Here is a 25,609-nt window from a genome sequence, read left to right on the forward strand (position 1 = left end):
AAGAAAAGTTGAGAACATTCACCCAGGAAATAAAGGAAGATTTGAACTGTGGGGAAAAAAAAAAAATTCTTTGGAATTCTAAGAAATTGTAGGAATGAAACAGCGAACACAGGGTTTGTGAACAATAAAGGAGTAATACTGACAAACCCAGAAGAGATAAGGAACAGATGGAAAGAATATTTCAGTAAACTGCTGAACGTGAGAAACAAGACATGTGAAGAAGGTATCCAGGCAGCAGGTATAGAAGTAACAGAGAAGGAATCAGACTTAACAATGACAGAGATGGATTGGGCAGTTAAAGAGATGAAGTTGGGAAAAGTTGTGGGAATAAATAAAGTAGCCATAGAAATGATCAAGGCTGCAAGATCAGCGGGACTTCAGTGGACTAATAAAATACTGTAATCAAGTGTATATGGAGAGAGAAAAAAGTGCCTGAAGATAGGGAAAAAGAGGATTATAATACAAATATTCAAAGAAAGGAGATAAGATATGTCATAACTACCAAGGAATCACCATCAACTCCCCAGGTTGCCAAGATAATTTCAAGGTTATTGGAAAGAAGAATTAGAGAAAAGATGAATCATCAGTACAATAAGAACAATTTGGATTCAGAAGTGGAAGATCATCTGTGGAACACATTTTCATTCTGAGACAGATTATGGAAAAGAGCTGGGAATATGGGAAGGATATAGTGATGACTTATCAACTTTATAAAAGCATATGACAGCATCCCCAGATCGAAAGTTTGGAAAAGCCTGACACACAGGGGCATTGGCAAAGAAATAATAATAATAATAATAATAATAATAATAATAATAATAATAATAATAATAATAATAATACCTCCATCGGGCGCATCCCATTGGAATTGGGGAAGCTCGCTGGCTCTGCCGCCAGCAGAGTCAGAGAGTAGTAGGGAAATAAAATACCACCGTGAAAAAAAAAAACTGGTCCCTTGCCAGGGTTACGGCGAAGACTGGTAAATGACCAGAAGCCAGAAAACATCTTGAGGCAACCAATAGGGCTTAACAACCCTAGTTGTAAAAGGATGGGTACCCGTCCAAAGCAAAGTCAAGTCAAAAAGCATGATGGCACAACATTTCAAGAAACATACCCCAGGGGGTAAATCTTCGGATAAATCCCTCGTCGTGAATGCCACGGCGCACGAGTCTCGTTCGGATTCTGGGGGAGACTCGACATCATGCAAGAGATGAGGCGGAGCGTCTCGGTGTACCCCGAAGAGTCAAAAACTCAGGCCAAAATCTAAAACCTTTCTAGCAACTTTCAACATAAATTCACTTACACAAACTGGCAAGCTGAAAACCCTCACCAAAGCTCTTCACGAAAATCAGATATCCATGATGGCCCTACAGGAAACAAGGTACCCAGATGAAGAGATTTTTTAATCCGAAGGCTACCGATTTTTCAAGAGCAAAGCGCAAAGAGGAATCCTCAATGGAGCTGTGATGGTTGGAACCGCGTTTGCTGTTAGAACCAAGATCCTTAAATCGGTTGCAAATTTCGAACCTGTGAATGACAGATTGTCTATACTCACAATTAAATGCGCAAAAAAAACCTACGCCCTAGTTAACGCACATGCTCCTACAAACGATAAGAACAAGTCTGATCCAGACGAAGTTGATAATTTCTGGGACCTACTGGATGAGAAATTAAACAAAATCCCCAAACACCATGTCAAGCTTCTTTTGGGTGACTTCAATGCCCAACTAGGTCGTGAACAGAAGTACAAGAAAGTTATAGGAAATTACCCTGCTCACAAAAGAACCAATCCCAACGGCAAAAGACTGGTGTCCATTTGCGAAAATCACAACCTGCAGGTCATGTCGACCCACTTTCGCCATCTACCCAGAAAGCAAATGACTTGGCGTTCTCCCGTCCAAGCTCTCGGAGAGTTCCAAATTGATCACGTTGCCATCTCCAGGAGAAACAGTCCTGAGATTATGAATGTGAAGGTAAAGAAAGGCATCAATGTGGCCTCAGATCATTATATGTCTCTTATCAAATTCAAACCAATTCCCGCAAACACAAGGAAAACAACCAAACAGATCACACGCTTCGACAATGATAAACTTCGGCAAAGGGTCGAGGAGTTCCAGGAGAAGGCTAGACCAAATGACTGTGACTTTAACAACGCCAAAAGTCTCCTTGATGAGGCCGCCAAAGACGTTGCAGAAATCAAGAGAAGCAAAAAGCATGCCTGGTGGAATGGTACCTGCGAATCAGTCCTCCAAGAAAGACTCAATGCATGGAAACAGTACTACTCTATGAAATCAGAAAATGATTGGGAAACCTACAAAACCCAACGTGCCCAAGCAGCTAGGGTGTTCAGAACTGAGAAACATAAATACGAAAAATCTCTCATTGAAAAGATAGAACAAAACTTTAGGAAGAATGAAAGCAGAGAGTACTACAGAGCCTTCAAACGCAAACTCACTGGCTATAAACCACCATCTCTATGCTTTGAGCGAAAGGTACCACCCGACAGAGATGAAATCAAGCGCCACATTGCCCGTCTCAAAACTAACAAAGCGCCGGGTGAAGACTCAGTAGTAGCAGAACTATGGAAATATGCCCCGGAGGAATCACTTGATATCTTGCAAAAGCAAATAAAGAAATTTGGAACAAGGAGACCCTACCCGATGATTGGAAAATAGCTTTGATCCATCCACTACACAAAAAAGGCAGCATGAAGAACATCAACAACTACAGAGGAACATCTTTGCTACCCGTGACTTACAAAATTATATCACTTGCCATCCTGGAGCGTTTGGAAGCACAAGTCGAACATCAAACAGGTGAATACCAAGGAGGGTTCAGAAAAGGTCGCTCAACAGCTGAACAGATCCAAAATCTCAAAACGATCATCAGATATTGTACACTAAGGTCCAAGCAGTATGTGTCTGTCTTTGTGGACTTTAAGAAAGCGTACGACTCCATTGACCGGGAAGTCCTGCTAAACGTCTTAAATGAATTTGGAGTTGATTTGAAACTGCTGGCATTAATTAGAGCCACCCTGACCGATACAAAATCCAAGGTGAAGTTCCTCGGATGTCTCTCGCATTCCTTTGACATCAAAACATGAGTCCGACAAGGTGATGGGCTATCCCCGACACTCTTCAACTGTGTTCTTGAAAAGATCATCAGAACCTGGCGGGTGAGATTACAGGAAACCAACTACAGTCCATTAAGAATAGGAACCAAATCCAAGGGGATCGCAACAGACTGCTTAGCATTTGCCGATGATATTGCTGTTCTCTCAAACGACATAGAAACCGCTAGAGCTCAAGTTGAAATTTTAAAGGAAATTGCTGAATAAACTGGTTTGCAGATATCGTTTGAGAAAACAGAAGTAATGACTAACATCAAAGAGGCTCCACCAAAACTCCATACAAAATACGGGAACATCACCTGAGTAGACAAATTCAAATACCTGGGTGAGATCATCATGAAAAATGGACTGGACAAAGAAGCACTTCAGGAGCGAGTACGCAAACTGGAAATAGCCTACCAAACATCCCGCACAATCTACAACAAAAAATGCCTTTCCCAAAACACCAAGATACATCACTATGAAACAGTTCTGAAGCCAGTAGTTCTATATGCAGCCGAAACCCTGTCTCTAAATGCCAACAAAGGACTCCTTGAAGAACTGGAGAAAAGAGAACACAAAATTGTGAGAGGGATCTTGGGATCAAAGTACAAAAATGGAATCCATCAAAAGAGATCCAACAAGGAAGTCTACAGCAATAGAGAAAATTACTGACACAATCAGAAAAAGACGGGCACAATTTTACGGTCATCTGAAAAGAATGGACGGAAGAAAGTTAACTAAAGAAATCTTTCACTTTTTTGATTCAAACCCCAAAACCACAATTTCCTGGTTTAGAAATACCAAAGAAGACCTGCAAATGCTACATATCTCAGCTGAAGACGCCCTTAACAGAGATCTCTTCCGCAAGAAAATATTGACGAACGGGCTAAACCGAGACGAGCAACCGAAGAGAAGACACGGTGCCCCTTGGACAGAGGAGCGTAAGCAGGCCCACTCACAAGGAATGAGGGAAATTTGGGCTCTAAAGAAGGCCAAGTTCAGTGTCAAATGAAACAAGACTTAACGTGATCCTTGATGGCCCCAGCGAATTATATAATAATAATAATAATAATAATAATAATAATAATAATAATAATAATAATAATAATAATAATAATAATAATAATAATAATAACAACAACAACAATAATAATAACAATAATAATAATAATAACAATAATGATGTCGATAACGATGACGATGATGATGATGATGATAGCTGTGTGAAGACACCAGTTGGTAGATCAGAATCGTTTGGAATTGACAAAAGACTAAAACAAGGGAGTGTGCTGTCACCTTTACTGTTCACACTGGTAATGGATGACATCATACAAGTAGCAAGGGAAGATTATAGAGGGGAAAGAATGAACGTAATGACGTTTTCAGATGATGATGATGATGATGTGATCTGGGCAGAAGATGATGAGGTGCAATTAAAGCTGAATGTACTGAATAGAAGGACTGAACAATGAGGATTGAGGATCAACATTAAGAAGAGCAAGATAATGGTGATAAGTAGGGGAAGTAAAAATGAAAAAGGAGCTATTAAAATTGAAGACAAAGAACTCGAATTAGTAGAACACTTTCAGTACTTGGGAAGTGAATTGACAGAAAATGGAAGACTGGATATGGACATTAGTAGAAGGATACGACTGGGGAGTGCCTACTACCACCAGGTACGGAGATTAATATGGAATAAAGATGTACCAATGAAGGTTAAAGAAGTAATGTACAAGGGATATTGATTACCTATAACGACATACGTAACAGAAATCTGGACAATGACTCGCAGAGATGAGAGTAGAGTACTGGCAGCTGAAGTGAAATTCCTGAGGAGTATACCGTATTTACTTGCGTATTAGACCCCCTTCTTCTTTTTTCCACTTCTACAGCCAGAAAACGTACACGGGATGTCCAATATGCGATAACCTCAAATTTTGTGCAGTGAACACTTGACTTCTAGGCTATAAAGAGCTATAAACTGTACATGTAAACATTCTACACTATTCTTTAACAAACTTATGAATGTATTTGAGTTATACTGGCTATTTTTGATGGAAGGCAGTATTTCTAAAAGTAAAATGACAATAAATGGAGAACACTACTTTTAGGCCTATATATAAAGTAAATATAGGCAGTTTTAATTACCCTTAATTCCTCTGATAAGGTTGACGTCAGGAAGGGCATTTGGTCATAAAAACTCACTCGAAGATTCGTCTCACTTCATACTCAATCCCGTAGAAAAAAGGGATATTATGCAATATTGATAAAAAATAAATAGCCAGTCATTTGTCTCTGTGAGTTGAGCAGTAGGGCTACCACACAGTAAACCTGAGTAAACCCGATCACTGCTTTCATTTGAATTATTGTTTTGCGCCGCCAACTTCCCTGCTACCAGCGTGTCGTCATTCCAAGTGACATCTTCACTACCATCTCATCAACCATAGCCCTGCAATAGAGAGCATTCGAGGTCCCGTCTTTTTGAACCTTTTAAAAATATTTTCATTCCCGACTATAGAGTCCAAACAGTGTGAATATATTCCCAAATGGTTTCTGGAGATGGTCTCTTATATTCCCATTTGGTGTAGGTGTAGCAGAAGCAACTCTTTTCAAATAAAGCCATGTATAAAGCGTGGCAAACCACCAGCTGATACTAGCGTATGTTACGAGTTGTACTACCGAATTTAATACATAGTGTCTGGAAGCATTCTTTTGATAACTGCGGCTATTGAAAGCAAGACTCTTATTTTTAAGTATATTTCATGCTTGTTCTCCACATTTATCACATCAGGATTATCCTGAACAGCTGTAAATGAGATAAGAGAGACCGCGTTGTTTAGGTTAGATATGCTATCGCCCGAATAGTGCCAAAAGTTTCACGACGGAAAGAATAAAAATAAATACCAGGAAAGTTTGTCACATTTATGGATATCTACAGGTGTGATGGTAATGCGTTTTATCATCACGATGTTTAATTTCGTACATTAGTTGTCTCCATTTTTTATTAACGCATATCCTAGTATGTTTTGTTTGGCATCTCCAAAAATTGTTAAAAGTAAGCGGAAACATAAAATTATTATTATTATTATTATTATTATTATTATTATTATTATTATTATTATTATTATTTGTTAGGTACGTTGGCAAGTAAAACAATCGTTATGATCCAGTAGTTTTTATCACATTTTAAACCTACTTCTCTCCAAAAAAATACCTATATTGAACTGAGTTACGAGATATTAAACGATCACTTTGTTAATGATCTCGCCTGCTGTATTGATAGTAACCGTGAATATTTCTCAACTAAAGTAAACTCGTTTCCTCATCCAGAGGTGGTGCAGCTCTTTTGAGACACGCTCCAAGTGGAGGCGAGTTACATGTACCATTTTTACCACATATCAACCTTCCTGCCATTCGTAAATCTCTGGCAGTACGGTACCAAGAATCGAACTCAGACTCCCGAGAATGACAGCTAATTGTGCTAACCATTACGCTGGCGGACATTCTTAACTAGAAAACACTGACATATAGCATGACTGATGCATTCCTGCAATGCGCGGGTCGGACATGAACCTATTCACAAATTTGTGTGATGTCATCAGAGATGCAATAAGACTTGTAACCGCTTCGAAGTGGAATCATCGTTCTTCTCTGACAAATTACGTTGGGGGGTCTTGTATGTGAGATTATTTTTCTCATTTTATTTGTCTTGAAAAGCCAGGGGGGGGATCTAATACGCGAGGGGGTCTAATACACAAGTAAATATAGGTAGTACAGAAGACAAGGAGGGATGGGATAGAGTGATGCACAAAAAAAAGAGCTAAATGTACAAACATTAAATGATAAACTGGAACTGAACAAGATGAAGATGGTTTGGACATGTCAAGCGGATGAAAGAAGAACGAGTGCCAGGACAGGCACTGGAAAGTCAGATGACAGGAAAGAGAAGATGAGGAAGACTAAGATTACGTTGGATGGACTCTGTGCAGAACAGCATAGGACAACTGGAACATAGTGTTGGATGAGGAATAGTGGAGACAGGACAGAGAGGAACCATAATTGCTCCCACCCGCTGTCAGTTGGAATAGGGGAAATGATGATGATGATGATGATGATGATGATGATGATGATGATGATGATGATGATGATGATGATGATGATGATGATGGAGAAATGCCAAGTTTCTATGAAGCAGGTCTTAACATACTGGTGGTCTCACATTTGTTAAAAAAAATATATTCAAACAAAAACACATACTTTCCCCTTGAGCTTGCGAACAAATCGCGGAGCAATGTAATCATCAGGGCTGATGTCGAGGGATGCTGGGTTTATCGCAGGAGCTGGTGCAGGATGTTGTATCTGTAACAATGCCCGGATAGACTGCACTTCTGCCTCATATGAGCTGTCAGCCAGCGATCGGCCCTTGGCAGCTAGGCGGCAAGCAGCCATCCATTTGGCATACTGCTCTTCCTGTTCAGAAGAAACATAAAAACTGAGAATCCCAATACATCACTCTGTTACTATTATACTCTGTTACATCACAGAACTGAATTGAATTAGAACATTCATGGCAAGGAAAAAAGACTCTGAATACAAACTAGATGAGCTAGATGATGAATATCTACAGTTTATTCAGTTGTAACAAACTGGCTTGTCCTAAACAAAAATGAGTAAATAATTAGCATTAACTGCACTTGACCAACAAAGTATGCATTACATTACTAGCCTTGCTCTACATTATGTTAAATGGATAGAGAAATTATACAAAACACAAACAGTATGGTGAATCTTTTCCATCTCAGTCTAAACATATGCAACAAAAACTTGTGATCTGCAAGCAGAAGTAGTATGATTAGTATGATATCACAGCATACCTACAGTATCATACTCAAGAAAGACACATAAAACCCTAGTGATAGTTGCAGTTTCCAGCTTACTCTTTCAGTGCGTTCAGTGGCCCGGCCATCTAGAGCACAAGGTGCTGTTTGGAGCACTATCATCACTACAAATTACATAATTTAAAAAAAAAACCACAGTGAAATTAATGAACTTCAAGCATAATAAATGTTAATTAGAAATTTTCTACTATTTTAAGTAATAAAAATTACATTTGCTTAAGGATTATTTTGATATCCTATCACGATTCGATGAGGCAACAAAATTCTGCAGAACAACTGGTAACTGAAATGTAGATCAGCACTTACTCTGTATCTGCTTACTTAACATGCAAGTTTCTATCTCATCAAGCCATTCTGGGCAGGAGTATTACTACATCTTATAATGCTAAGTACAGTTAACACAATGCTGTCCGCTCACGTATCAAAACGTGTTTCCAAGCACGGTGCTCTGCAGCCGATCACGTATAAATACGTGTTTGTGCAAGTCTGTCTTCTGATGCCATCTAACGGTTATTGAGGAACTATTTGGAGATTATCGTTGATGTGCCTAAATGGTAGAGAAACTATGCTTATTTTAGTACTGGCTTTTCCCGTTTTACTGCGTCAGTTGCATTTGTTTTTGCCTTCGAATATCTTCCGTGTATCCATCAATGCTAGTAAACAAAAATGGCAGCCCCGGTAAACAAAAACAGTGGACTGACTCCTAGTGATATTATACATGAATTATACGCTGATAATTTGTCATACGTTTCCCGTGATTGTGAGGAAAGTGAAGATGAATTGTCTAATGATAATTCTAGTGCTAGTGCCATGCATTTATGTGGAAGTGATGCGTTGAATTGCACCATGTGAGCAATGACCTGATGCTTCAGATAGCAAAGATGGTCTAGATATAAGTACTGTTGATAATATTCTCCCTATTTCTTGCAGTGAGTGGCCTAACAGGATATTATACTGTTTTTGGAGTCTTTCTCGTGGACGCCTGGCGTTAAAATTTCGCCGAGTGAACCTGAAAATATAGGTTGTGACGTCAAGTTGTTCATTTGTAATGATTTGTTGGCGTATATGGTGGAGGAATCAAACAGATATCAATGCCAGAATGAACCGAAATATAAAATCTCACCAAAAACTTTAAAGTGTACAGATATAACTGTGAATGAACCTAAAATTATTAAATTATGATACCCTGCAAAACTCCATGTCTCTGCCAAAACCTTCCGGCCACAGGGGCAGGTTATACGTCAGATGGGCCGGACAGCAATGTGTTAAGATACTATCATGAAAATATATGAATAATATGATTTACAATCTGTGTCAAACAGGGAGTGCTTTGGTCTCAAGAGATTACTCAGAATTGTCCAACCAAGCAGCTGCTATGTAGTCACGATATCCTATCCACACAATGCACTGCGTTCCTCGGAAAATTTCACTATGTTAAGTACCACTCGCACCAGATCCAAATATTGTTACTTCATTATAATCATTATAAAATATCAAAGCCATCTTAATAACAGTGCTGATGGTGTTACTTATTATTATAATTAATTATATACAGTCGTATCAGCACACTAAATTTTATTTCAGAAGCAGTTTTTGGACTCTTAAGTTCCATCAACAGTGTTGAAATATTTTAAAACATTTGATTTTAGATGAAGGTGTCACACTGAGTTTTAAGTTAAAATAGAGCCCTCTTGAGATCAACGGTAAAATAAGAAAAATAAAAAATGTAAGAGTATGCATAAAACACATATAAAACTTAATGATGACGTAAAAAATATATATGACACACCATAGGAAGGGCTGGATTATCCTCGTGATCTAGTATTAGACAAACATTCAGAATTAAGTACGGGGCACGCTGGAAGTACACGATACTACGTCGCCTCAAGGTTGTGAATAATATGTTGCTTGCGACTGATTCATTTAAAATTTTATCAGGTTCCGTTATCTGTGCCAGGAATATTTCAGTGTTTAGTTGGGTATTTAGTTCAAATCCATAATTATCTTTAACAATTAATGTCATGTTCTTTTCACAAAATTTTCATTCTTCAATTCCTGAACTTGCTTCTCCTGTTAATAATATGAGCTCTTGCAGACTTTTATTATTCACTCTGTTTAGTTTCAGTTCTAATCCTACAATATGTATGAAATTACACGTATTTAGCTTTTCCAAGTAAGTAGGAAATTCAATGAACTTACCGAATCACAACGAATCCACATCTCCGTCATACCCTCAGCACTGGGTACCTCCAACTTGATGCCATACTTGTTCTGAGCCAGATTGACGTCAGGCGTCACTTCGCAGCCACGGAGATTGATACGCAGCACAGGTTCAGCTCCTTGACCGGCATCTTCGCGAGATTTGTACAGAGTCAAGTGTAGGTCACGACATGTGAACCACAGTCTCTTGAAAGCCTTCAGAGTGAACCTCTTTGGTCTGCAAATGGAAACGATGGTCATTAGCTACCACAAATGCAGAAAATAATGAAAGGTTACTAAAGAACAAGTACAGTATTGGGCATAGGTTCAGAGAAATTTATTCAGAATGGAAATATAATATTATTGGTTTTACATCCCACAAACCACTAATTTTCTTTATGGATTTTGGAGATAATCAAAGAGCCAGAATGTTTTCCCCACAGAGTTCTTTTACATGCTAGCAAATCTACTGACATGAGACCGGCATATATGAACACCTTCAAATACCTTGAGACTGAGCCAGTATTCAACTTGCCAACTTGAGCTCAGAAAGCTAGCACTCTACCGTCTGAACCAATCAGCCTGACCGAAGGTATGTACACTATAGACTTCTCCTAAAGAGGGAACAGAAATGGCAGTGATTTTGTGACCATGAATAATGGCAGAAAAAGCTGGGACAAATATCTTATCAGCAGAGAAGTGAATCATTTACTCTTAAAAACTGACATGAAAAAGATACTGTGACTGCAAAGAAACTGCATGCTACATGACTACTGAATTGGCATAATATAATGAAGTAGAAGTTCAACACACACATTGTTTCTAAACTCACTATCACGCTGAAGCAACAGCCCTAAATGCAGATCAGTGGTGAATGATTTGAACAATGCTGAAAATGTTTTTTTCAGACTATAAGCGAAAAGTAATGTCTATATATCAATGTATCATTCTATGTGTTCTATTTTATTCCTCAATGTATATCTTTCTATTATTGGAATTTGTTCCGATTTTGTATGTATCTGAAGATGTCCTACATCAAAGGACAAAAGTATCCTACTTAACATATAAATGTACATTCCTTTAATAAGTGAATACATTTTTTTAGTACTGAAAAGGTGGACTTCTTTAAAAATTATATGATATGAATATTCATCAATAAGGCATCAACCATGAAATTTATTTCATCTAAAGACCTGTCTGTATCAATGTGAAAGTAGCAATAACAACCTTCTTTCCACTACATGTCTTCAGCTACCTTCAGAATAGAGAACAAAGTTTGAGCTCTTACAACTCATATGGATAAGATGGATAAGTTATTTTGAAAGAATCAGCAGCAACTTCGTAAGCCATCATGTAAATGTATTTAATTGACAGAGTGCAGCAAGGAATGATCACATGATTAGTCACTGGCAGGCGAATGCATCTGGGCTGTTATCACTGCTGGACAGTTGGGGGAGAGGAAGATTTCAGAAAATTTCATCATTTCAACATTTTTCATATCACAAAAATTACTGCAAATTGATTTTTAAAGCATGTTTCTCCTTTAAAACTTTTTCCTACACCCAATATTAAGGGAGATACTTCAAAGTTTGTATTTTATGCTTCCATATAAGACAGTGTTCAAATTTGAATTTTGAAACAAAAGCTACTCTAAACATTAACTGAGGCCTACCTTAGTCCAAACACCAACTAAATATTTTCAGAGGTTCTCGTGTGATGATACTACAAACACACATACATGCACATAAAGACATGAAACAATTTTTTCTTCACCATTCAATTTTAAAAGGTCTAAAAAAATTTTTTTTTTTAAGAAAAGATTTGAAAAAACAGACAGACATTGTTTGATATATGTATGTCAGCACCCAGAAGTGGAGTACTGATGATGATGATGATGTGTTTAAAATAATAATTTTATTTACCCATTGTATATTTTGTAGAAATCATTCACTTAACTTTCCATGAATCCATCTCAGATGTGATGTTATACTGCCAAAAGTTTAAGCAGTTTCACGTTTGCTTTATTGTTTATTTACCACAATTCTGAACATAAATACAGAAGGTGGTTGTTGTTATTGTTATTATTATTATTATTATTATTATTATTATTATTATTATTATTATTATTATTATTATTTTATGCTCCACTAACTACTTTTATGGATTTCAGAGACATCAGGGTGCCAGAATTTTATCCCACAAGAGTTCTTTTACTTGCCAGTAAATCTACTACCACCAGACTGACGTATCTGAGTACCTTCAAATACCACTGGACTGAGCCAAGATTGAACCTGCCAAGTTGGGCTCAGAAGGCCAGCTCTGTACTGTCCAAGCTATTCATCCTGGCAAGGTCTAGTGGAAAAGGAAGAGTCCCACATATAAAAAATATTCCACAACTATCCTTAAAATTACAAAATACCAAAATATACACCCATGTTCATAAAAAACAGAACACCTTGAAAGACTAGATAGGAAGTTCATATTCACAGGACATGTTCATTAGTATGTTCTGCAGAAACGATTAGCATTTCAGTCAGCTAGGTTCAGCATGTGTCCTGTTGCCTAGTAGGCACTGGGTCCTCCATGGACACTGATAACTTGTTCCATGCGTGATGGCATCGATGTGAATAAGGCGTGAATGGCGCCCTGGGGTATAGCCATCCATGCTGCATTCACCTGGTTCCACAGTTCATCTTTGGTGGTTGGCATTAGGTCGCAGCGCCACACCCGTCATTTCACCATATCCACACATTTTCGATTGACGACAAGTCTGGTGATCGGACGGGCCAGGCCAACAATCTGACATCCTGTGACAACAAGAAGGCATGTGTTCATGCAGCAATGTGGTCACACATTGTCCTGCTGAAATATGGGGTCTTGGGTGTCCAGCAGAAAGGGTATGGCTATGGGTCGCAGGATGTCATTCACGTAGGTCAAACTGGTAACAGTGTCCTGGACACGCACCAACTGTGATTTGTGGTTGTACCCAATAGCACCCCGCACCATAAGGCCTTGAGTTGGCGCTGTAAGTCTTGTGCGAATACAGTCAATGTGATGCCTCTCCCCCTGTCTGCGGCAAACCAAAATTTGGCCATCATTTTAAAACAAACAGAACCTGGATTCGTCTGAAAACACTATCTGCTGCCATTCCCGTCTCCAGTGATGTCGTTCCATACACCATTGCAGTCTAAAATATTTTTGTACATTAGTCAAAGGTAGACGGAGAAGTGGATGACGGGCCAGTAACCCACACCGTAATAAACGGCGACGGACTGTCACTCCTGATAGTGTACGATGTGTTACACTGTTCTACAGTTGCACCAGAGCCGAGGAGGACGCATATCTGTCCGGCAATCCCATTCGGATGAGGCGACTATCTTCTCGGGAAATGGTCTGGGTGGTGCGACCAGACCCATCTTATCGTGTTCTACGGCATTCTGTGAACCGTTCTTACACACCCATTGCACTGCTGACACACTTCGTCCCACACCAGCAGCAATTTCTGGAAGGATGCATCACATTCTCTCGTGCCAATAATGCGCCCTCTTTCAAACTAACACATTTGACGGTACGGTTCTCGCATACATCTGTGAGGCAACCTGCACATCTGCTCAAGTCGGATTGATCCATTACCTTCGGTTTATAGAGACAATGAGAGCCGCAGGCAAATTTTACCAGTTGGTGGTGGTGCGCGGAGATATCGATGTGGACCTTGAACCTGAGGGCCGACATGGTTTAAATGCTAATCATTTCTTCAGAACATACTAATGCACATGTCCTGTGAATACGAACTTTCTACCTCTAGTCTTTCAAGGCGTTCTGGTTTTTATGAACATGGGTGTACATATATCTAGGTAAATTATTTCTCATTGCTCACTCAAAAATCAACTTATTAATACTGATCACACACGCATTCGTGTGTTCACATACTTCCTTCACTCTGTCAGTTGTCACTAACTCATTCCCTCACACACTCCCAGACACATACACCAGCCCTGTTATGTAATAATTTTCTTTATGTATAGGCCTAAGTTAACTGAAATTTTTGAAGAAGCAAGTTCTTGGCATCAACTGACAGTAAGTTGTATGGCTTTGTACAGCACCGATAAAAGCCTTTCTGGAAGGCAGAGGTATGGGCAAAGGGAAAAAAAAAAAAGGGCAACTCCTCTTCTTCTCAGAGCTGAGCAATAAGTAAGAGATAAACTGTTTGAAAGGATTAATATCTACCTTGCTCACTACATATCCCATGCACAGAAATAACATAAAAATTCTATATGATACTATAAAACATTTCAACACATGTTAATAAACGTACTTAAGGAAGCGTAGGTAGTCGTAGAGTTCTGGCACCTGCGTAATGTCATTGTGCATTGAGTTTATGTGAGAACCTTCCAATGTGACTTGGAGATCTGTAAGTGCAGCATCAATGTCATCTTCTACAACAACTGAACTGTTGTCCATAACCGGCTGCGGTACTCCAGACTGAAGTGTTACTTGTACCTGTGAACACAACATGGTTCACCGTTAGTTGTAGCAAAAACCAAATTTTAATTCATAGGTTCAAATTGAAAGGTAGGATACTGTAACTTTTTCTCCATTCTATTTTACAGATAAAAGAATAACAAGTACAGATATAGTTTCTCCTTCTCCGTATGGTAACCATAACTTTAATTCTATAATATATTATCATAAAACCTTTTAGTATTATTACAATAGTGGTAGTGTAGTGAAGGTCTTCACGAAACATCAAGATTGTCAAGCAGTTTGCCTGAAAAAGCTTGGAGAACAATCAGGTCCGTCTTATAAATTACAACTTACCATTTCTATCCAACTTCACTCAAATTCTTTTGTTATCTCAGGAAAAGGAGGGGTTTAATTGGGTCAGTACTCAACAGTACTCACTAACAGTAGTTTGAAAAATTGCTAAACTTTTATGTAATGTATCCATCTGAATGGCCAGATGGATTATATGGAGAGGAATGTGTTGTGTATTTGCACAATCTACTTAACGTAAAAGATTGAAAATGAAAACCTACAACCTGTTTTCCAGTCTTTGAACGTGTCAGGGATGTAATGAATCAACCATATAGGCTATTATTACAATGGGGTCGCCACTCCCAAGGTGATATTAATGAGTGATAAATGCTATGAAATGATAATGGAGAGTGTTGCTTGAATGAAAGATGACAGGGAAAACCGGAATACCCGGAGAAAAACCTGTCTCGCCTCCGCTTTGTCCAGCACAAATCTCACATGGAGTGACCGGGATTTGAACCACGGTATCCAGCGGTGAGAGGCCGACGCGCTGCCGTCTGAGCCACGGAGGCTCATGACGTAAAAGATTGAAGTAAAATAATTAGAGCTAACAGACAGTAAATGGAAGACAAAAATGAAGAGAAAAACATAAATAAATAAATAAATAAATAAATAAATAAATAAATAAATAAATAAATAAATAAATAAATAAATAAATAAATAAATAAATAAATAAATAAATAAATAAATTACATAAATAAATAAATAAATAAATAAATAAATAAATAAATAAATAAATAAATAAATAAATAAATACGTAAAAAGATGGACTTCCCTCTTTTGTCAACAGCTAATACTACTGCAGTGAACAAGTCTTCCACAAAATTAATTAAATTGCGACTCCAATTAGGAGTGCTCTTTTGAAGAAAAGAAAAGAATAATGATGATAGAACATCACCCCTGTGGATCCATGTGGAATACACTGAAATGTTAATTTAGTGCCAGCAGCCAATATTCTCCAAATAAAGCCTGTATTCCTTAGCATAAATTACTGATAGCTATAATTATAACTAACAAAGGTATGACAAGATATACACTTGGTATTCCTTGACATAAATTATTGATGACTATAATTATCTATAACAAATTATTTATAAATTCAAATAATATTTGTGGCATAAAATAACTGTTAGATAGTTTGCGTGGGTGGAAGCAAATATGATTTTAGTACCAGTATCCCATTATGTGACATTCTTCCATTCTGACCTTGTGAGTTTTACACTCTTACTACCCATTTTAGCCCAGCTTCTTTCTAATGATGATATAACATACAAAACTTTCAGATACTGTGCAAAAAATAATATAACTGTATCACCACATACAGGTACATGTGATATATCTCTAAATGATCAAAATTATGTACAATTATTTCGGTCAATAATATCAATATTACCTGAATTTAACGTGGTCTAAAATTTCTGGATAATCTGAACCCTTTCCAAACTTGTATCATATAGAAACTAGAGACTGTCCTAATGAGTCCATTGGATCAAAGAATAAAAACGCTATAGTATATTCAAAAGTCATCTTTATAATCAATCAATCAATCAATCAATCAATCAATCAATCAATCAATCACTAATGACCTGCATTTAGGGCAGCTGCCCAGGTGGCAGATTCCCTATCTGTTGTTTTCCTAGCTTCTTCTTAAACGAATTCAAAGAAATTGGAAATTGATTGAACATCTCCCTTGGTAAGTTATTCCAATCCCTAACTCCCCTTCCTAAAAATGAATATTTGTCCCAATTTGTCCTCTTAAGTTCCAGCTTTATCTTCATATTGTGATCTTTCCTACTTTTAAAGACACCGCTCAAACTTATTTTTCTACTGATGTCATTCCACGCCATGTCTCCACTGATAGCTCGGAACATACCACTTAATTACCAACTGATGAGCCCAACTTAGCACACTGGGTTGAAACGCTAGCAACCAGGAATGAGTTAGCTGGAAAATTTATAATGTCTAATAACAGACCTACGATATTGGGGTTTTAAATTTACTCATTCGGAACAAATATTTTAGGTTCCCCTATGGCAATCAACATCTGCATCACATACCACTTAGTCGAGCAGCTTGCCTCCTTTCTCCGAAGTCTTCCCAGCCCAAACTTTGCAACATATTTTTAACGCTACTCTTTTGTCGGAAATCACCCAGAACAAATCGAGCTGCTTTTGTTTGGATTTTTCCCGTTCTTGAATGAAGTAATCCTGGCGAGGGTCCCTTACACTGGAACCATACTCTACTTGGGGTCTTACCAGAGACTTATATGCCCTCTCCTTTACATCCTTACTACAACCCCTAAATATGTACCTTACTAAGCATTAGAGATGTGAAATGAGAGTACACATCTTGAGAAGCCCAAGAACTTCTGTACGTTTTTCAGAGAAGACATCTTGTAAGCCTTTTGACAAAACTAAGCACATTTCTTACGCCTTGCACACCCTCTGGGTGAGGGCAGCCTGTTGTAAAAGAAGACTAAAAGGGGATCCCGCAGATCTCATTTTGGGAGAGTGGATTGCCGACCTAGGGCCTCTAGCCAAGTCTGGCATTGCTTCCACTTACTTGTACAGCATCCTCGCTTTCATATTTCTTCTTGTTCTTACCTGACCTTGAACGTATTAGCTTCTTGAGGCCTAGGGAGTCTTTATTATCAGATCTGTCGTGGTCCTCCCATTTCTTTTGTTGATACCTTCATTTTTTTTAAAGGTTGGAATATTCCATTTTCATTTTTGATTAGTGTTAAGAGAAGATGGTTGCACAGTTGTACTTCCTCTTAAAACAATATCACCACCACCACTCTTACATCATGCAGTGCACCGAGAGCGATAACAAGACATCACGTCTCGGTAAACTGGACAAGTCGGGAAGCAGTTTGACTTCCCATTCACTACGAATAACAAGCACAAAGAAAGGTGATAGCAAGTCACATTTGCCTCAGGTAACATATGAAGTGAACAGCAGAATCCATCATTTCATTTGAGACTGAGCCTTCTCTAATTTAAGGTGAATGGGAAGATCTGCACCCTTCTGCTCCTGATTTATTGGATGTGATACTTTTAGCACACATCAATGGCTGCCAAGAAAAATTCATGGGCCTGGAAATATTTTATGGAAGTCCCAGAAAATTTAAAAAAATGATGTGAAACATTTTTTGTGTTTTAGTTTTGAAAGCAAAAATACTCTGAGCATGATTCCCCATTTGAAAAGCTATGAGATATTTCAAGGCAGTCAAGCATTGGCTAGCAGCTCTTTGACTTTGCAGGCTTCTCATGCAAATATGACCAACGAAGGTAAGGAATGTACTGTGTATTCTTCCAAAGAGTTGTGTTTGTACCTTAAACTTTATTCGTATTTTTTTCTCTGTCTTATGAATTGGTATTCATAATTTTACACTTACTATACCCAATTTTAAAAACTTTCAATAGAAGAACAAGAGGAACTCAATGTAATAACTATAATTGTTATTTAACTGCAAATAATATTTAATTTGGTTTTGAAAATTTCCTAAACTGGGTTTTGTTCTAGTTCATTTCTTTCTGCAAAATTGATAGTTATGTTAATACAAATGTAAGTTTAAAAATGATCCATTATACAATACATAGAAGACAAGGAATGCCAAAACGATGCTCCACGTCTATTATAACAGAGTAACTGAAAATATGAAGAGACAGAGAAAATATTTCAACTCTCTGCCTTTGGTTACTTGGAGCAACAAACCTGCAAGGCTGCAAACATGAGCATCTCCTCTTCAGTGCAGTCAATCTCTTCATTTAGGAGTTGCCACTTGGCCTGCTCATAGATTTGGTTGATCCTTACAGCATCATATTTGGGGTTCAAGTCGTAAAAAGAGTAGAACTTAAAGCGAAGACACAGAGTGTCGAACTCACGTACTCCCTGCTCCATGATGGACAAGGACGAGTCTAGCCACCTAAAACATACAAGCAAACATTGATTACACAAAAAAGGGTAGGCCATACATGCAAGAAGCACGGTTTGGTGACTACAGAGACCTTGGCTGAGTTCTGACACTGCTTCCACTTTCTTGTGCCAGGCTATCTATCCTATCCAACCTCCCTTGGTCAACTCTTGTTTTTTCCAACCTCGACGGTGTTGGGTTTCCGAGTCCTAGGAAGTCTTTCACTTTCATGTCTTTTGCGGCCATTGTTTTTCCTTTGCCGATACCTTCATATTTTGAAGTGTTAAACCTCTTCCATTTTCTGATTAGTGTTAATAGAGGAGAGTTGCCCAGTTGTACTTTCTCTTAAAACAATAATCACCACTATCACCACCACTTTCCCCATCAAAAGTGCACAGAAGAATGTTGTCCTTATCATCAGCCTTCTCTTTCAAAAGTAGTTTGCAGGTGAGGAGATCTATTGGACAGAATGTGATTTTGCAGTGTGAGAAACTACTAAGCCTGATAACATCATCGTGAAGTTAGTATGCAGTGCAGGACTTGTACCTCATGCCTAACATGCACAGAGTCTTAAAAGCCGAACCTTTACAACCCTAATGGTATTAGATTCCTTTACTACAACTTTTAGGGTTTCCTGCCTTTCATAATACTTCAGTCCAGAGGCCCCTGAATGAAATATATCCTGTGATACATGCACAAGCTTTTAATACAAGTTTATTCTTCTAAATATTGATATATTTATAGTGATTTGTTTGAGAAATATATTGGCAACAGTGAAGAAAATTAAAGATACTGTGTAATTTATAAGGAATATCTACAAATTATGGTAATAAAATTTGATCATCATGTATCAAAAAATTAATGAGAAAAAGAACCTGAAGTTAAAAAATTAAGCATTATCAAATGGGCCAATGGAAAGACCCTTAAAACAACAATCTCTACCATCTATCTTTGACAAGATAAAAAAAATATATCACAGAGTTTAACTTAAATCTCCAGCACCTTTAATTCTGAAGTATAATGGCTGTACTTACGCTACATTAATACGTGCACGTTCAACCAAAGAGCGAGGCCTCAGGAGGCGACTGCGTGCTTCAGGGCTGGGATGGGCAGGGCTGTGAGCTAATGATGAATCCAAACTGCCATTCAGCATCTCTAGAGTAAGGCTATTGTTGGAATAACTACCGTTCATTTCACTCGAATGGTTAGCACGTTTCCAGGTACCAGATTGCTGTAATCAAAAATGTACTTCAGAAATTGTTTTTAAAAATTAAATAAATAGATAAATAATAATCTCCATAGAAAATGGAAAATTAAATGAAAATTTGGTCACCAATTTGAATTTCACATTGTTATGGCCTACACTGGCAATCTATGTTTTAGCTGAACTAGTTTGCTTAAAATCAAATGGAGCTGAATTAAAAGAGAAGGTCATATAGGTATATCATTGGAAAAAACACCATAACAATTTCCCTAGAGATGAAGTGGGAAAATATGGAAAAAAACAATTATTGTATATGGAGGATGGCCTACGATGTGACCTATCCTGAAGTTTAGAAGTTTTAAGCCTAGATATTTGCCTGTGGCTATTTTTTGATGGATGAAATATTTTTTTCATCTGCTTCTTAGTACAGGCCAGAACAATATGTAGCTTCTACTGAAGATCAGTCTCATTTATGGGTGTGACAGTATGGAGGCTACGGAGTAAAAGGTGTTACTCATAGGGTCAGTTGTGCTTCAGTAGTACTTTGTGGCCCAGCAAGCAAGAGCAATGGCAAACTATCCATCTCCCGTCTTGCCTTGATGCCTCAGTTTGGCACTACCATAGTTTTTTGTGGTTTCTCTGTAATCGCATTACCTTTGGTGATGCTTTCAGAGGATCTAACCAGCCTCTGGGCTGATGACTTATCAGATAATCCAGAATAGCATTTTAATGCACCGAGGTACCCTGATCAAGATTTTTTTTTTTAAACACACACACACTAGTGAAATTGAACTACCATCAGAAATCATGATATTCAATATGTCTTGAATGGCCGAATTAAGAAAGTTGTGTTATTTAGGGGCTAAAAATGGAGAGTCAAGTGGAAAAAAAAATCAAATACAGTATCTACTCTGACATATTTTTCAGTTTAACTGATAAGCAAAGACATCAAAGGCTGTTTATGGAGAGAACATCATTACGGAAAATTCTACAAAAATATGGTACCGTACTCTCATTTCGAATATGGCCATTCCAACATAAATGATTCTCCTTATTCTGGAAGATCAACCAACCTTGAAGATAAGCATTTAAGGACATTAATAATAAGCCACAGAGATCAATTTTAAAATGTAAACATTTCTGATGAACAAATATCAATCAAACATATTCTGAGCTGCATTTCATGGAAGACAAAGTTTAAAAATTGGATGAATGGGTACTATACATTTTAAGTGAAAATGATAAAAATGAACAAGTTAGCATTTGTACTTCCATATTTGTTCATCCATCATCATTCAGCTCATCAGCAATATTGGTCTTTCTGCCCCATATGTTATTGCTAGTGAAACATCAGCATCAAGAAATAAAGGAACAATTAGGCCCAAACAAAAGTTGAACTCCCTGGGCAAAACTGGGAGTATCGATGGAAGAAAATGTTGTGCATCTGGTGGAGTAACAATGATGACATCTACAATGAAATGTTTCAAAGGAATGTAATCATCACTGTCGAGATTTACTGCCAACTTGGGACTGTTGAGGATCATAAAGCATGAAGTGTTTTATATCTCTATCAGTGAATTATGCATCTTAACGGTGTATTTTATCACACAATTCTACTCACAAGTCGTGACAGGCCAATTTTCTGGAAGGTTAGAGGCGTAGTGTGAGTAACTGATCTTCAAGATGAAGAACTGAACTCCAAGTTCATTACAAATTACAGCACCCTTTAGAGACCATTCTAAATATAGTTTAGTATGCAACTTTAAATGCAGTAATCAATTTTAAAGCATAATAGTCATTTTGAATGTTCAATAAATGTTGAATTACTTTGAAACTATTTACGAAAAGATTAGATAAGCAATTGACATGAAATCTGCCACCTGGGCAACAGTCCTACATACAGATTATTATTATTATTATTATTATTATTATTATTATTATTATTATTATTATTATAATTAAAGAATAGTACTAGGTACTTCAAACCCATATTTCAACTCAGAAATTACACTTTTGACCCTACACATCCTTTGTAAATTTGTAACACATACCGGTACCAGTAACATTTATCAATTATGTCATGCAGAGCTCATACTTCGTGAAGTGTAATTTTACACAGCACAAATGAAATGATTAACACATACCATCTAAAGGCCAGACTTACCGAAACAGGAGAACTGATCGGAGTAGAAGTTTGCTGTCTGCTAGGCGTGACTGGTGCACACATAAACGGAGGGCTCGTCTTATCTAGACTGCCAGTCGAACCTGAGGGACTGTGGTTGGCAATGAAGGTGTTTGTATCTGGAGGAGGCAAACTGTTGTTGTGCCCTTTTGTGTCCGAGTGTCTCTTCTTATTGCATGGCATGTCTTTCAGATTGTACTTGAGATGGTTTGGTTCCAGTGGTTTACAGAAAGACAATTCCTCTGGATGCCTCAGTCCTGCATCATAAAATACCACTCATCAAATCATACATACATACATACATACATACATACATACATACATTATCATTATAGACTGTTATGCCTTTCAGCGTTCAGTCTGCAAGTCTCTATGAATTTACTAAACGTCGCCACAATCCTCGATTTGCAACTAGTGTTGTGGCCTCATTTAGTTCTATACCTCTTATCTTTAAATCGTTAGAAACCGAGTCTAACCATCTCGTCTTGGTCTACCTCTACTTCCCTTACCCTCCATAGCAGAGTCCATTATTCTCCTAGGTAACCTATCCTCCTCCATTCGCCTCACATGACCCCACCACCGAAGCCGGTTTATGCGTACAGCTTCATCCATCGAGTTCATTCCTAAATTAGCCTTTATCTCCTCATTCCGAGTACCCTTCTGCCATTGTTCCCACCTGTTTGTACCAACAATCATTCTTGCTACTTTCATGTCTGTTACTTCTAATTTATGAATAAGATATCCTGAGTCCACCCAGCTTTCGCTCCCGTAAAGCAAAGTTGGTCTGAAAACAGACCGATGTAAAGATAGTTTCATCTGGGAGCTGACTTCCTTCTTACAGAATACTGTTGATCGCAACTGCGAGCTCACTGCATTAGCTTTACTACACCTTGATTCAATCTCACTTACCATATTACCATCCTGGGAGAACACACAACCTAAATACTTGAAATTATCTACCTGTTCTAGCTTTGTATCACCAATCTGACATTCAATTCTGTTGAATTTCTTACCTACTGACATCAATTTAATCTTCGAGAGGCTAATTTTCATATCATACTTATTGCACCTATTTTCAAGTTCCAAGATATTAGACTGCAGGCTTTCGGCACAATCTGCCATTAAGACCAAGTCGTCAGCATAGGCCAGGCTGCTTACTACATTTCCACAATCACATAAACACTAAGACAGATTTTGTCACTTAATCAACTCCCTGGTGAATGTCCAAAACACCAACCCTCTAGACTACTTTCAAAATTCAGGTTACAAGAACATAATATACTGCCGTTTTTAAATATGCAAACAACATGAGGCATTTATGTTAGTCTGATGTTTTGCTATACAGTAGTGATGTCCCCCATGGTTGGGGAAGGCAGAATATTTATTTATCACAAGAGGCAACTAAAATGGGAACTCTCCAACTTGGGACTGTTGGTTGGAGACCATAGTTAAGTCTGTCATAGCTCCCACTTACTTGTGTCTAGCTCCTCACTTGCATTTTTCCTATATGACCTCCATTTATACGAGTATGAGTTAATAAACAAAAAGGAAGTAGTGCTAACCTAGGTCCTTGCAGAGATTGACAACAGCGTTGAAGGTCTTGATGGAGAAGTCCACCCGACAGTCGAGGTAGCGTAAGTCTGGTAGCTGGACCCTTAAAGTTTTGTGCATGGGTGTGAAGTAAAGTTGAGCGTCGGCCTGAACTCCACACTGGTCCAAGGTGGAGCGGGTTCGAGCCAGCCACACATTACGAGCAGGCCACCAAAGAGCATGGTCAGACCAGTCCATGGCTATGTCTGAAAAAATAAGAACATTATCTTTAAAATCAGCATTTCAAAAAACAAAGTGATACTCCTGCAAGGCTCCTAGAATACACTAATCCACTCCAAAATCAATATATTAGTATGTCAGTATAGGAAAAAGAGAATCACAACACCCAATCCAGCATTACAGAGACCTTAGACCAGTTCTCATTTATTTAATTTTTATATTTTTTCAGCATACACTTTCACATGAAGAAATATTGCGGCAAGTTCGGTATACTTAAGAAAGATTTCAAATGCCAGGGAGCAGTCCCGGAAGATCACGAACCTTAGCGGAAAGTAGGACCTACACAGTGTGTCTCAAACCTTGGGGTCAAATTGAAACAGGTGATAGTGGGTCCACAACCAATTAAATGTATATAGAGGACAAATGGTCGGAAATGCTTATTGTGTTATGGACATACACATACACAGCGTATACCGCTTAATAACAACATAGCTCATAGTAATTGTTCAAAGTGACGATCGCCAAACTCAATGCATGCATGGTAAACGGCGCATTAAGTTCTGCCGCACTCTCGCAAAGATCCCGAAATTTTCCTCTGGGGTTACGTCAAGTAGTTGGTGTATGAAACCCCCATAGAAACGGATGAATACCTGCTTGCTAGGGCCCAAGCTGCCTGTCTCTTCGTACAACAGAGACCAGGGATCTTGGAGATCTTGGCTCCCTATCTCAATATATTGTGGACCCACTATCATCTGTTTCAGTTTGACCCAAAAGGTTTCAGACGCCTTGTATACCCTACTTCAACAACGTATCTGCCTGGCTGAATAGAGACGGTAGAACGCTGGCCTCCTGAGCTCAAGGCGGCGGGTTCGATCCCGGCTCAGTTCGGTAGTATTTTAAGATTCTCAAATACGCCAGCCACATGTTTGCAGATTTACTGGCACGTAAGAAAGCTCCTGTGGGACAAAATTCCGGCACCTCAGCGTCTCCGAAAACCACAGAAGTAGTTGGTGGGACGTTAATACTACATTATTATTATTATTATTAGTATTATTATTATTATTATAACTGGTTTTACGTTGAAACGACACACATAGGTCTTACGGCGACGATGGGACAGAAAAGGGCTAGGAGTGGGAAGGAAGCGGCCTTGGCCTTAATTAAGGTACAGCCGGTATTTGACTGGTGAAAATTGGAAACCACGGAAAACTACCTTCAGGGCTGCCGACAATAGCGTTCGAACCCACTATCTCCCGAATGCAAGCTCATACATGCACGCCCGTAACCGCACGGCCAACTCGCTCGTTGTTATTATTATTATTATTATTATTATTATTATTATTATTATTATTATTATTATTATTATTATTATTAAGAACGTACCTGTGTGATCAGGGATTTTAGGCACTGATCAGCATTTATTTCTGTTGATTAAGAGTTTCGGGCTCCTTCCATTTTTCCCTCTGATTAGTGTTAATAGAGGAAGGTTGCCCAGTTGTACTTCCTCTTGAAA

The 25,609-nt window shown here is 38.2% G+C and overlaps 1 protein-coding gene across 2 annotated transcripts in view; it reads right to left on the minus strand.

Annotated features, from left to right (window-relative positions):
* The window catches only part of LOC136856987 (unc-112-related protein), a 531,599-nt gene that overhangs the window by 12,869 nt on the left and 493,121 nt on the right, over positions 1–25,609 (minus strand). For both annotated transcript variants that reach the window (XM_067135309.2, XM_067135310.2), the window contains exons 2-8: positions 23,889–24,122; positions 22,309–22,583; positions 19,975–20,171; positions 18,742–18,952; positions 14,525–14,709; positions 10,210–10,447; positions 7,370–7,582 (exon numbers count right to left, since the gene is read on the minus strand). In XM_067135309.2, coding sequence (XP_066991410.1) covers positions 7,370–7,582; positions 10,210–10,447; positions 14,525–14,709; positions 18,742–18,952; positions 19,975–20,171; positions 22,309–22,583; positions 23,889–24,122 — 1,553 coding nt within the window. The remainder of the gene's footprint in view (positions 1–7,369; positions 7,583–10,209; positions 10,448–14,524; positions 14,710–18,741; positions 18,953–19,974; positions 20,172–22,308; positions 22,584–23,888; positions 24,123–25,609) is intronic.

The sequence above is a fragment of the Anabrus simplex genome, chromosome 1 (genome assembly GCF_040414725.1).
Source record: "Anabrus simplex isolate iqAnaSimp1 chromosome 1, ASM4041472v1, whole genome shotgun sequence".
NCBI lineage: Eukaryota > Metazoa > Arthropoda > Insecta > Orthoptera > Tettigoniidae > Anabrus > Anabrus simplex.